Genomic DNA, 13,336 nt, shown 5'->3' with positions numbered 1-13,336 from the left:
ACGGTAAAATATGGATGATCCGTCAGCTTGGCGTTTAGGAAGCGATAGGATTGCTTTCTCAGGCACATGGATAGCCACGGGGGGTCACCAATTGGCATTTGGCGAGATGGAACGACCATGGTTGAGGCACGGGGGCAAAGATATTGATGGTAGTGAATATGAATTGGATTCGAGGGAACGTTGACGATGCAAAATCACAGAGATGAACAATGTTGATCAATACTGATGCAGGGTGTTGCGAACGCTGAAGCCTTGAATGGGCCACTGCTAGCGGGCATGGAAAACCTGGCCGCTTTTGAGATGACTGCTGAATGCTAATGCTGCCGTGCTGGTTTAGCAAGTCGAACATGACGCCTCTGACACAATCGGGTAGCCACTCGGGACCGTTAGTCGACAGGGCAAGCCGGAGGGAAGGAAGGAGCCAACGCAAGCGTTCAATTGGTCTCACCCGACGGCTATAGCCCATAAGGTAAGGGTCTTCCTCGTGTCACAAGGTTAAGCGTAAAGCCGCAATCTCCAGATTTAGGAACCGCACTTGATTAAACCTTGGCTGATATCCATTGGTTGCTCCTCGCGAGCCAACAAGCAAGGGCATTGCCTCAAGTACTAGACTTCAATTGGTTATTTTTTTAAAGGAAAACTCTCTGTAGCTATTATCCACAACGGCCACTGGGCGGAAGTACGTTTCGTATTCATCATGCGGTACTTCGATATGGTCCATATGGACCGCTCTGGCATGAATTACACGACCCCCAGCCAGGATCAGCATTACGAAACCCATTTATTGGAGGGGAAGGGGGAGGGGGGACATAAATCTTAGGCAAGGGGCAAAGGACCCTTTTAGGTCGAATTGTTGCAGGTGAATGACCCAGCTAGCAGTCCAGGAGGGCAAAGGAAATGATGGCCACAAATCAAAGGATAGTAGTAGAGTCAGGAAATGAAGAGTTGTTACATCAGTTGGCGATGATCAGAGGCGCGCCAGCAGAGCCATAACCTGTAAAGATCGAGTAGATGCCAACGCAAGGAATTTTAGTAGGTCCAAGTGAACATTTCTTCGTTTGGTATTGGTATTTGGTCTAGGTATTTGAGATTTGCGAGAATCCCACGGGTTAGCCCAACAGGTCACCATTTCGTGGAAGATTAAGATTGGGCGGGGATCTGGAGAGAAAGAGCACTTGGGCATAGTCCTCCTCGGACCTCACAAACCGAAAAGCTGTGAGATGAAGTCTCACGCTGAGGACGATGGATGCAAAAAGGTTTGCGCTTCCACTCTTGTCCGAAGATGATGATGAGTTGCCTATCTCGGTGGATCTTGCTCTCTAGGCAGTGCAAGTTCCACGAGCTGATGGCGCCCTCCCCTCCATTGATGCCTGTTGGTTCTGGTGCACAATGGGCGCTTCTTGCTAGTCATGAAATGACTCATTGGAGCCGAGGCGGTCACTGGCTCGGTCGAGATCGGGTGTAGCGATAGTAAGCCCAATTCTGTTGAATCACACTTGAATTTGGGGGATTGAGTTCGATGGCACGTCTTCGGTTGAAGGGACACGGTAGGGCTGGAAGGCAAAGAACCCACGTCCGCCGCAACATGATCCTAGCTTAACGTGGCTTCGCGGTGAGCTTAACGGACATTGTTCAGCAAACCGATGACGGAACATGATGCGACAGTTAAACATCTCGGACGATCCATGATGGCCAAGATTATGAAAATATAAACATCCCCGTTGATTGTTTATTTTGTCTAGTTTTAGGCCAGTCGAGCCCGACTGAGATTCGGCGCATTGTTCATTGTAAACATACGGACTCGATGATCCTATAAATCGCTGTATAATAGGTGATACTTGTTGTACGCGCGATCTGGTGGGTAGATTTTCATTAAACATATAACTAGTGAGCCAATATGATGGCGGGGGGGGGGGTGGGACCTGCCGCGCGGCGACGGGCGTCTCGGGTGGTGGGATGGACACTCTCGTGTGGTTGGCAACCTTGTGTATAAGCAGTATGTAATTTGTCACTGAAGTGATTGGGTTCGCAGTGGCTAGACCCATGTTGTCAAGCCCATCCCCTGGTTATCTCGAGGGGGGGGGGGAGAACACGCCGCCATCTGATGCGAACGCGAGTTACTGCCACACACAATACAGAAACTTTTCGACAAATGTAGCCGAGCATGGGGCGGAGCCATTCTACATTCCAAATCAGTCTTTCTCAGGTGTTGAAGGGCGCTCATCCGGACCCATCTATTTGGGACTCAACTAAATCTGATTTTTTCTCTAGTTGAAGAACTTACTTGCACACTTGCCCCCGGAAGTAAATTGCGCTTCTAGCTGTCTGAAGGGCTTCACACAGCCCTCCTCATCATCGGAATCCGCGTCGTCTTGATTCAACGCCCAACTCATCCTAAAACACCTTCAAGAAACTGAAAAATTTTTTGGCTCACAGCATAATCTAAACGACCAACTGTTAAAACTGTACTTCTCCCTGATCGTGCGATTTTGTTTAAGTACTCCCAAGGTAGTCAGTCACCTCTCCCCCCTCATCATCCATCCAACCATCCCCGCCCTCGTCTTCCCTTCCCTTATCCTCTGGCAGGCACATCCAACTGACGAGCATTTTTCCTTTCCCTTATTCACCAATGGCTTCTGTCTCTGAAGGTTACGACTACTTCGACTTTGAGCTCGAAATCGAGTCTTCAACCTGCTCAAGTGCAAGCGACCTATCCGGTCCTGATACGCCTCCAAGCGCCATCATGTTCTCTACGACTTACCCGACTTATGACGGACATCATCAACAAAAGCCATCAGGGGACCCCCACTCATCCACCTCGTCTGGAGCCTTCTCAACCGATTTCAATGGTTCTTTCCTAGATGGTCCTCCTGGTAATGGCGGCGCCTCCTCACACCAGTGGCCATCCCATCGCACGCCCTTTTCCGTATTCGAGACCAGCGCTCACCTCAAGTTAGATCCTGACCAAGTGCAAATCCATCCTCCCCTTTCTCAATCACAGTCTGGATCTTCCCAACTTCCTTTACCTCCCATCCCCTCGGATGGTAATTGGAACTATCTCTCTCCTCCGAATAACGATGCTTCGTATTCCCGTTTCAATAACCCCAACGGAAACGGTACAAATCAACATTCGAATCCCGCCGCATCCTCCTCGAGCACCGATTCACTCAACCAACGCAACTCTGAACCACAAATCTTCAAGCGCTATAATTCCGATGGCTCTCAGACGTTTGGGAACATCCCCTCTAGTGGGAACGTGGCCTACTTTGGCGATATACGTCTGAATTCATCGCATTCGACCGCAAGCAGTGTCTCCAGCGCCTCTTCGTTTAGCGACTTGGCTGGAGCGAATTTCTCTCAGGGGGAATTCGAAAGCCCCTTTGTCCATCATCACCCAGACGACATCGCTGGGGGCGGCAATAGTGGTGTAATGTACAGCGAACCAATGTCTCTGAGTGCAGAACCATTGAGCTTGCACAGCAATGCTTCGCAAACGCATTTAGGCCATTATTCCGATCCAGAGCAGCAACAGCCCCACTTCTCTTCGCAGGGCTTCCAACACCACCACCAATCATCGCATTCGTCGAACTCTTACCCGCCTCTACATGGATCTGCGGCCGAATTCGGAGGGTCAGCGGACCATCTGCCGCTTGCCCATTCTCAAACATCCTCACCGATTGTAGTGCCCTCTCAGACGGCGCCGCTGCCCGTGTATCCCTCTCGGCCGTCTTCGAGTAGTAGCGGCGCGGGGGTCGGAGGGCCTGGTGCCATTGGCGGAATTCAAATTATGCATACTGATGATGCGAGCTCCAAGGAGACGCAATTCCTTCGGAGACGGTGTCATAATTGTCATACGACGGAGCCGCCAAGTTGGCGGAGGAGTACATTGAATGAGGGCAAGATCGTACGTAATTCATCCTTTTTCTCGTTTCATGTTTGATCGTCTGAACTTATTGTTATGTGATATTGGAAATTAGGTTTGTAACAAGTGCGGGCTTTATGAACGCACACACATGCGGCCTCGGCCACCTCGTTTCGATGAAGTACGCACCACCAACTCTAAACCCCGTAAAGGTTCGAAGGGGTCGTCTATTGGTGGTGTGAATGGCGTCGGAAGTGCTGCTCGATTGAAGAAAGACCGCGGTCTTTCTACTTCTTCGTTGCCCGGCACGACCGCCGCTCGTATTGGTGCGGACAGTCGGCGCGGGTCCATGTCCTCCAACGCTTCGGGGAATAGCGATTGGGACGATACATCTGTAGCCTTCCAAGCGCAGCATTCAACTACTTCACTGTCCACTACGAATGGATTCGGTTCCGGGGCCAATGTGGAGTTTCCATTCAGTGCCTATGGCCCGCACAATGGTTTGAATCAATCACAACAATTCCCTCCTACTGGGTCGCATTTTGGCACTGGCAGTGGATATGGGAATTCTTTCGGAGGATCTAGAGTTCATCCTCATCCTTTGCATTCCTCTTCCCTTGATAGTGCTTCTCCTATTCGACTTCCTCGTACGCCAGCTATACCATCGTCCTTCTCGAATGGGTCATCCCTTGGAGCAGAGAGTGCTCGCATCCGGCGCAAGAGTGCCACTTCACCTGGACCAATGTCGCTTCACTCTCCTAGTCCTAGTATAATGTCCAACATGGGTGCTTACGGATCCTACCCTTCTACTCCTGATCTGAGTGCTGGGATAGGAAATATGGGATTAGGGGCGAACGGTGTTCCTGCAGCCGTTGGATCAGACTATATTGTCGCTGACGGGCGAAAAAGTAGTGCCAGCAATGCAAGCTCCTCCTCTTCCAGTCCGTTCATGGGTGCAGGTATATTACAACAACAGCAGGTTACGCCACCGGCAGCTTCGACCACTCCGCAGCGACAGCAACAAGCAGAGGGTGGAGATCGTAGTGCACAGTTTAATGGGTCATCGCAATGGCGTCAGTACATGGAACCTTTCTCGGGGTCACAGAATGGTCAGAGTCAGGGATCGGCTGCCAACACTCCCGGTAGTTCTGGTGGTTCCGTCTCCAGCGGCGCTGGATCAAGCCCTCCGAGCGTTCCGGCCGGACCGACTGGTAACCAAGCACCGGTTGTAGCGGCGCCGGTACCGATCCAGGCGCAAGCGACTGCTCAGGTGCAGGGTCTTGCTCAGGGACTAGGGATCGAAAGCAATTGAAAACCGGAAGAAATTGAAGGGAATATATACGGTGGATCCTTGAAGTTCCCCCCTCCCCTTTGCCTTGATGGCCGCCTGGAGACTCGTTTGACTGGAATTACCTTCTCTTCAGGTTCTATCTATCCTATGAATTTTTTAAAAAAAAAAACTGCGAAGCGGCAGGGGGCGTCACGGATTTTCACCCACGCCTAGCTCGTGCGGGATACTATTTTTCCTCCGCTTTCCTGCTTCTTACTCTATCTTCTTCTCTTTTGTGCTGCCGCGCGCGGACCAGTAGTGCTATCTTTCTTACTTTCGCCTTTATATTTTCTCTCTCTCGCACAAAAGTTACCGGGTTTTCTTAGTGTAACTGTCACGCTCCATATCGTCTTTTGTTCCTCCTTCGCTTTGAAATATCTTCTTCTCGTATTTAAATCCGCATGGCACATCTTTGTGGTCGTTTGTGGTCTTATTGTGTTGCTAACTTCTCGCGAATGCTGAGTAATTCACTACCAATTGTCTGTTGTTATTCTTGATTTTTTTCTTTCCTTCCTGATCTCTTTGGTTTCACGCATTTGCTCTCGCCTGTAGCGTATTTTATCAATCGAGACGTCCACGTACTCCTCTAATAGAGATTTGTGTCGGTCATGCTTGCATATTGAAACTGTGCAACTCCCCGAACAACGGTGAAGCCGTGGTGGCACCCTCTTTTTTGTGTGATCATGGGTACGATGCGGAGCTAGGTCCGCGGGTGTCATGGGGAATTCTTCAGCGGTCATGGGATGGACAATGTTAAGGACCTTCATGTTGTGCTGTCATCGTAGTTGAATTACACGTACGAACCAGAAGACACGGCGGCTTGTTAAATAGGACAAAAAGGATATACAGACAGTACTACATACTAGAGTGCGTGCTTCGCATCGCGGAAACCTGCACAGCCATTGCAGTAGATACATTGTGGAATTGAAACAAACACAGTATGTACAGGGGAACGGAGCGTGGTGTTTCATTGAGTCAGAAAGGAGGGACAAATAGAAGGGCATTTGACAGATGGAAATCAAACAAGTGAGAAAGGTTTCCGATGCAAACGCTGTTTCTGAAAGAGGGGCCGACTTTAAGCACCTAATTGAGAAGAGTCGCGACTGTTACTTACAGAGAGCCCGTTTTGAAGGAGATGCAGTGAGGGTCGCAATGTCGTTCTTGGGTGTAGGACCGTTGCCAAGGTAAGTGACACCGATGAGTTTGAACGCAGCACGGTTTAGGTTAGTGCCGGTTTCAGTGAACTTCTCCAAGAGGCATTGAGTGACCACTATGTCACCAGGTTTGAGATCGAGGGAGTAGGGCATATTTTTGTCCTGTTGGAAGTTGTAGGACCCCAGCGGTTTGGCGTCATAGATGTTCTTGAATGGGTCACCCTGTGAGAGGTATGAGAAAATGAAGAAACAAATGCATCACGGGAACGTGAACGTCACCTCAGGTGCAAAAGCAGACATGGGCACAGACTCGGAGGTGATGCTGATATTCTTGACGTTCACGTGTACAAAGACGACAGTCATTCAGGCCGATTAAGACGCAAAGGCGGTCTGCCTCCAGTGGTGGAACTAGCAAACGGAAGCAAAGTCATAATAACCACCAACCTAGACACCGACATCGACGTAGCAAATGGAGTCCAAGGACAGATAGTGGCGTTATGGGCAGATCCTCGCGAAGAGACAGAAACCTCCAGAGCGGTGGAAGAAATGAAGTATCCTCCGTCTTGTGCATTGGTCAAGTTAGAATGATACCGAGGTCCGCAAATAGAGGAACTGGGGGAGTCAATGATCCCAACCATTCCTGCTGAATGATCGTTCGATGTGAAGTTGGGATGTGGAGATAAGAAAGTCATCAAAAGGAGGCAGATAGCACTGGATGGGGCTTACGCTTTTACAGATTATTGTGTGCAGGGACAAACCATAGAGTACCTATGGGCGGACATTGGAACACTACCGAGAGGAAGTCTTACACCATTCAACGCGTGCATCACATTGTCAAGAGCACGAGGATGCACGAACGTAAGATTGGTACGAGACTTCAAGGACTCACTGTTCACCAAGATACCGTGCGAGCTCTCGAGAAGGAGGATGAAAGATTGATTAAAAAGACAAACGAGAATGGAGGAATCAAAAACAAACACGAAAGATAGAAAACAAAGAACGGCATGTGATCAGACGTGACCAGAAAGTGAATAACAACCCAAAATAGAGAAACCAACACGTAAGCACAAGTGGCACAAACAACGTAATTATGCCAGGCAGAGTGACACTGCTGTGCAGGTAACTTACTTCTTGGAAGAAACTCAGGAGTCCATTCAAAGCTCCCACGTATCCAACCAACCCGATCGAGACCCGAGTGAGAAAGAAAAGAACGCTGTGACGTGAATGTGGATAGATAGATGGTTGCTATTGCTTAACAGAACATAAGAAATCCAATGAACGTGCAATGAGCAAGTCAGGTTGTCAAAATGAGACAGGGGGGGGGGGGGGTTGGACCGGCTAAAGAATATAACGGGAACGGGAACTAAGTTCTTCCAAAGCGGTTGCAACTCTTTGATTCTTTTGTTTTTTGTTCTTTGCTTTTTGACACAAGCAATATTCTCGGCTATTTGTGGGTTGTGCCAGGCGGCTTGATCCACAGCTGGTTGCAGCTGGTGCAATGATCCCCGCGTGACTAGTTAGGCGCGGAAGCTCGCTAGTAGTACTAGTAGTCCAACCAGTGTTCGTTGTGTTGTTCCAGGAACTGGGACGAATTACGCGGATGCGCTGGCAAGAATTAGACGTTTCTTTGCCGATGGTAGTGATGTTGTCGAACTTGGGCAGTCTGAAACGCAAACGCACAGAAGTAGCGATGTATATCATCACGGAACTTCCAAGAAAGACAGCACTTGGCTTTCTGATACGTAGAAGAAGCGCGCGGAGGTATAGACGGCCCTCTGTGGTCAGCAGATGTTGTATCAGCACTGTTCAACACCAACAGTACTAATGTTTTGCACCACCAGCATACATAGTACCAATGTCGCTAGGTCATGGAGCATGTCATGCCACCTAACCCGGTAGCGGGCTTCCTGATGTTCTGCCGCCCAGAATGCAGCGATAGAATCGGGGGGTCCCGAAGGAGGAAAAAGAAGCCTGGGGGTGGGATCTTGCGTACTGTCTGCGTGACTAGATGTTTCAGAACGAGCTCCAATAGCTCCATCTGATGGGGGTTATTTGGCTTGCGCAAGTGGGGACGGATGCGCAATGAATCGAGGATTCTTAGCAGGAAGTGGATGATGAATGTTCCCGTATGAAGTGCGTTTTTCCATGATGAAGGGGATTGACCCCTTTCCACCCCAGTTAGCATCGGAGCCACTAATTATTAGCGCAATTTTTTAAGTTGAAGAGGCATTCTCATCGGAAGACCCTTGGAAAATCATTCGTAAAGAATCCAGCCAGGCCAGGGAGCAAGAAGCAGAAAAACCGTTCGGCTTCGCCGTCTATGCATCGATGCTTCCGAGCACTTCCACGAAGTGCCTTCAGTGTGTGGGTGTGGAGTACACCGATACAGTTGCTCACAAGGCCACACCCCGTGCACGCGACGCCGGCCGCAATGGGAAGGTCGGTCATGCACTCTCACCTTGGAAGTATAAAGTCCCGCACTACATTTCCCATTGCATGCATGGCCCCAAGATCGATTGCCCCGCTTGGCTGACCTATGATGCTCATGCAAGCCCCCTCGATCATTCCAACTTCCCACCCTAAGCGCAGATGTTTGGCACCGAATCACCAAACAGGCTAGAAAATGGGGTCCCCAAGCCAAGCAATCGTAACGCTTTCGGTCCAGTAGAGATGACCATTCAAGGCTTATGGGTCGGAGCTGAATTAAAGAATTGTTTGACCGTGGGAATACGGCCCTCCAACCTAGTCCCCTGTTGTAAACCCAACCGCCAAGCTCAACTTGTCTCACTCTTGATTTCTTCTCCTCTCCCCCCCAATTTCAAGGAGACGACTTTGGTCCCCCCCCCCTCACTCCCTTCGTTTGTTGAATCGCACCGTATTCCTCGATGATTGGGGCTGCGCCACTGTTATTAATTTCCGTCTTGTTCTACGCGTCTTTGTCGAACGCGTTATTGCCCTTGCCGGGGTTGGGTCAGAATAACCATATAGAGCACCACGATTATGCGTTGCGCACTCCTACCCAGAAGACACGACATTCGACGAGAAGGATGGCTGGAAACGCGTCTTCGTGTCCGATCTCGAGTACAAATATTCGAACGCGACGATAACACAGCAGGATCGTTCCGCATACGGACACGGAAATGGAGACGGCGATGGAATAGCCCATAGGCGTAGTCGAACTAGAAAAGGGAAAAAAGCAAAAAGCAAAAGCGGGACTCCTGGACTGGCAGGGCAAGGAGGAGTGCTGAAAGATGCCCTAAAATCAGTGGGAAAATTTATACCCGTGGTCATCACCTGGTGCGTTTCTCTCCCTTGTTTAGCGCGTCACGGCGGCTCTTACTATGTGGGAAAAGGTATACGGGAAAGGACCTCGAAAATCCCAGTTGCTGGCCAAGTGGACATTGGACGCCTACTGACGACGCGTTCGTCTGTGCACTCACTCTACGAGGGTGGTGGGACAGGCCCAAGTGTTTCTCGTTTATCGAGCGTAAGTTCGACTTTGATCCAGCATTTCGTCGTTTTTTTTTGGGGGGGGGGGAACTTGCTTATAAACATCCTTTATCGGTGACACTTTGAAGTGTGCTATGGTCCTTCTAGATGCATCTTCGTTCGTGTTGTTGATACTTGCGCTGGATGCCAAGATGGATCTCATCATGTCGACCTTACTCGCGGCGCATTCTCTCATTTGGCGAACCTGGATAAGGGTGTGTTGGGTGTCAACATGAGGGCTGCGACAATTCCGTCTGGTGTATGGTAGGTTCATCGTTGACAGGTTAAGTCGCCTCAAAGGTCATTGCCTACCTTAGGAACGAACGACTCTGGGGTCCCAAGTGAGCCAAAACGAAGACGGACGGAGAAAAGTACGTTACACGCAAGCATTCAATGACCCTCAGAAGCCACTTCGAACCACTTCGGGTTTTCGCTTCTCTTCCAAGTTATCGCTAAGAGCAGGCGCTCATTTCTACAGCCTCCAATTATTTGAGCCCTCATTCAGTGGCGCTCCTTATTTCGCCCTGTTCATGTTTTCTTCTGTTAGAAGCCTCCCCAATTTGACATTGTATTTCGCCCTCATACTCTCCCCCAGCTTTCTAATGCAGAATAACATTTTATGTGAATTGCGAGGGCAATATAAGCCGCTGCGTTCGGTTCAAGCACAACCTCGTATTTTAGGAGGACATAACAATGTCATTAAGGAGTAGATGGATACATGTACAGTCGTGAGGTAGGCGATTGCGGCCCTCGCTAGTATTTGGCAAGTTGGAGCAAAGGGATACCCAAGAGAAATCAAACAGACCAAAGAAGAAATTACATTGATAGGCTAATGCTTAGCCAGATTTAAGGGAAGTTCATTCCTTGGTAAGTCGCAGGAGGGTTTCCCATCGCTGCACCAAGCCGAGGATCGACCATTCCACCTACACCCATAGGCGCACCGCTCAACCTGGGGTCACCACCCATATGAACCATGCCCGGTACAATACCACCACCACCACCACCACCAGGAACGATCCCACCGCTTGGCATAACAGTGCCTCCCGGCATAAGTGTAGTGGCGGACATTGCGGACGGTATGCCGGATCTGCCACGCATTGGGACACACTCCGCTGTGAGAGAATACGACATAGCATTACGCCTTCTCGGCCGGCGTCCCATATGACTTCCCGTGCGGCTTCCGGCACGACTTCCAGGACGGCTTCCAGCACGACTTCCAGCACGACTCCCAGGTACACGGAGCCCGGGTCCATCGAACTCATTTTCGCTCTCAGAAGGTTCATCAGAGTCATTGTTGTCCGACTCCGATTCATCAGAGTACCTCGCTCTGCTGCCTCTACTGCCGCGACTGGCACTTCGATGACGGCTCGGCATTCGAACAGAGTCGAAGATGAAGTGAAGACCACGACGAAGGAAGAAATGCTCGTTCCAGGTGTCAGTCAGACTGCTAACAATCGCAGCGCGTTGTGGAGGATGCACCAGTCGTGCTTGAGGATTAGGCTGCCAAGCTGCTATAATATCCTGTCGTAGAGATTGAATAAGACCAGAGAGGGTGATCGGAAGTTATGCGACTTACACTCATATATCTGGCCCAGTCGTCACGCGACACGTCATGCGAAACGAGGGCGGCGGGGAGCGGCGGAACCTCGGGAAGGAGTTCGAAGAGCTCATCCATATCCGTTACAATATCGAAGCGTGGGAACGGAGCGTAGGGGAGTGCGGGATTTGGTTCTCGACTGAAAGCATGGGCTTGACTGTACGCTACACCGCCTCCGGCGAGGCCCGCAGGGTCAAGGTATAGTGGAGCAGGTATCGTGCCGCCGTTGGGAAGAGCGCCGGGCCGTGGGTATGGACTTGCACCTGAAGGGGCCCCACCGTACGTGGGGACAGCATTAGAAGGGGAAGGAGGCATCTGAGAGATAGGAACACGCGAAGGTGTGTTGGGATGAGAACGAGTGGACCCACCATTGGGCCCTCCATACGGTGTCCTAGCACGATCAGCTGGAACAGGCATGATTCCGCCCCCTGGAGCAGGCATTACACCAACTCCATTAGTCATGCCGGCCATTGCAGGCGCACCAGGGATGCCAGGGACGATTCCCGGTCCCATTGCGCCAGGATAGGGTCCTCCTGGAATCTCTCCTGGGCGCGCGCCTATACCGTTGATGGTACGCTCTTGGACATAGCCGCCAGGCCCACCAGGCCCATACGTGGCGCCATAAGATGGCTGCAATGGCGGGCCTCCGAAATTAATTCCGCTCGGACTGCCGGGGCGTGAGCGACCTGCAGTGCTCATCTTTCGCCGACGGGGCTCGTCGTTTATGCTTAGGTCGCCCATTGCGCCTGCAAAGTTAAAGGCACCTCCTGGTACACCCGACCTCACTGCGTCCGGCCGGCCACGAAGGTACGAATCTTCATGGTCTTCAAGATTCTCGTATTCTTCCCTCCGATCTCTTTCTCTGGCACGACGCAATTCTTCACCCTCAGCCTAATAGCATGTGAGTACGACGCGCCGGGTGATAAAGTAATCGTACCCTGAGGCGATGTTGACTCCCTTTCGCCCACTCCTGCTGCTTCTTCGCGGCTCGTTCCTCCAACTTCCTTCTTTCCCTTTCTTCCTTGTCACGTTGCTTCATCGCACGTTTTCTAATTGAGAATAGAATAAGACGTACGCAGGCTCGTCTGACGTCATGACACCCACAGGTCTTTCGGAGAAACACCTGGGTACCCGTTACTGAAAGCATCACCATACGTGCGCATATCGTATGCTACTCCAGGGACATTTCCCATGGCACCAGGAGCGAGCGCTTGCGCCTGGGAAGGGTAGGACACGTGTGACGCTTGAACCCCATAGGACGCAGGCTGTGGATAGGCGGCGGCTGGCTGTTGTCCTTGGGGCCCTTGGTGTGGTCCAGCTGGGACGTACTGGAGTGATTTTACTAGGCCCTGGGCATAGGGTGTGGGATCAGTATACTCTCGCCTGGTGATGGTTGCTGCTGGCAACCCACCTGGCGTGTCTGGACGCTGACTTCTCGGGCTGGTTGAAGAATAGGGCATGAGGGACCACTCTCCGTGACAAGGAAAAAAACAGACCGACAACTGGCTGGTACATTATGCCATTTGGTGTTTGAGTGGCAGTATAGGCAATGGAACCTGGCTGAGATATGTCACGATCGGGAGCTTAGTGAATCAAGAAATATAAGAGAGATACAGGATGACATACCTGAACATATTGTGAGTTCTGCCCTGGCGGTTGCTGCTGATAGAGCGACGGAGCCTGAGCGGCCGCTCCGTATGATGGCTGTTGCAGTGCGTAAATCTGGCGCAGTTGCTGTTCTGTCAGACCGCCAGTCTGCTGAGGATATCCGTAAGACATTTGGTGGGGTATGCCGTATGATGCGTATGAAAAACCAGCTTGCATGGAGAGGGGTGATTTCACCCTCTCAGACGTGCTGGCTAGACAAACGCGAATGTTATGGTCACGTGCACCGCGGAAAGCTG

The 13,336-nt window shown here is 50.9% G+C and overlaps 5 protein-coding genes across 5 annotated transcripts; 2 read left to right on the top strand and 3 right to left on the bottom strand.

Moving 5' to 3' along the window:
• Positions 1 to 3,445: 3,445 nt before the first annotated feature.
• Positions 3,446 to 4,049, top strand: EI90DRAFT_2905525 (uncharacterized protein; the record flags this gene model as incomplete). The annotated part of the gene is made up of 2 exons (XM_039054209.1): positions 3,446 to 3,904; positions 3,978 to 4,049. Coding segments are annotated over 2 exons (531 nt in total), but the record flags the coding sequence as incomplete, so codon positions are not given.
• A 2,005-nt stretch (positions 4,050 to 6,054) lies between these two features.
• Positions 6,055 to 6,709, bottom strand: EI90DRAFT_3011912 (uncharacterized protein; the record flags this gene model as incomplete). The annotated part of the gene is made up of 3 exons (XM_039056527.1): positions 6,055 to 6,083; positions 6,307 to 6,568; positions 6,626 to 6,709. 3 exons carry the CDS (start codon positions 6,707 to 6,709, stop codon positions 6,055 to 6,057), a joined length of 375 nt encoding a protein of 124 aa, XP_038922215.1.
• A 363-nt stretch (positions 6,710 to 7,072) lies between these two features.
• EI90DRAFT_3033337 (uncharacterized protein) lies at positions 7,073 to 7,614 on the bottom strand. Its single transcript, XM_039058452.1, has 2 exons — positions 7,296 to 7,614; positions 7,073 to 7,260 (listed from the first exon to the last, which is right to left on the bottom strand). Exons 1-2 carry the CDS (start codon positions 7,350 to 7,352, stop codon positions 7,084 to 7,086), a joined length of 234 nt encoding a protein of 77 aa, XP_038922214.1. The 5' UTR covers positions 7,353 to 7,614; the 3' UTR covers positions 7,073 to 7,083.
• A 1,742-nt stretch (positions 7,615 to 9,356) lies between these two features.
• Positions 9,357 to 10,103, top strand: EI90DRAFT_2905840 (uncharacterized protein; the record flags this gene model as incomplete). The annotated part of the gene is made up of 4 exons (XM_039054225.1): positions 9,357 to 9,465; positions 9,535 to 9,643; positions 9,700 to 9,833; positions 9,925 to 10,103. Coding segments are annotated over 4 exons (531 nt in total), but the record flags the coding sequence as incomplete, so codon positions are not given.
• Positions 10,104 to 10,476: 373 nt separating this feature from the next.
• EI90DRAFT_3033330 (uncharacterized protein) lies at positions 10,477 to 13,328 on the bottom strand. The gene is made up of 7 exons (XM_039058451.1): positions 13,059 to 13,328; positions 12,929 to 12,992; positions 12,844 to 12,872; positions 12,537 to 12,781; positions 12,370 to 12,481; positions 11,412 to 12,323; positions 10,477 to 11,356 (listed from the first exon to the last, which is right to left on the bottom strand). Exons 1-7 carry the CDS (start codon positions 13,254 to 13,256, stop codon positions 10,682 to 10,684), a joined length of 2,235 nt encoding a protein of 744 aa, XP_038922212.1. The 5' UTR covers positions 13,257 to 13,328; the 3' UTR covers positions 10,477 to 10,681.
• Between the last annotated feature and the right edge of the window lie 8 nt (positions 13,329 to 13,336).

This window comes from Cantharellus anzutake, assembly GCF_015039405.1.
Source record: "Cantharellus anzutake strain C23 chromosome Unknown EI90scaffold_4, whole genome shotgun sequence".
In the NCBI taxonomy this organism is placed as follows: Eukaryota; Fungi; Basidiomycota; class Agaricomycetes; order Cantharellales; family Hydnaceae; genus Cantharellus; species Cantharellus anzutake.
This window is presented reverse-complemented; position numbering and strand designations above follow the sequence as displayed.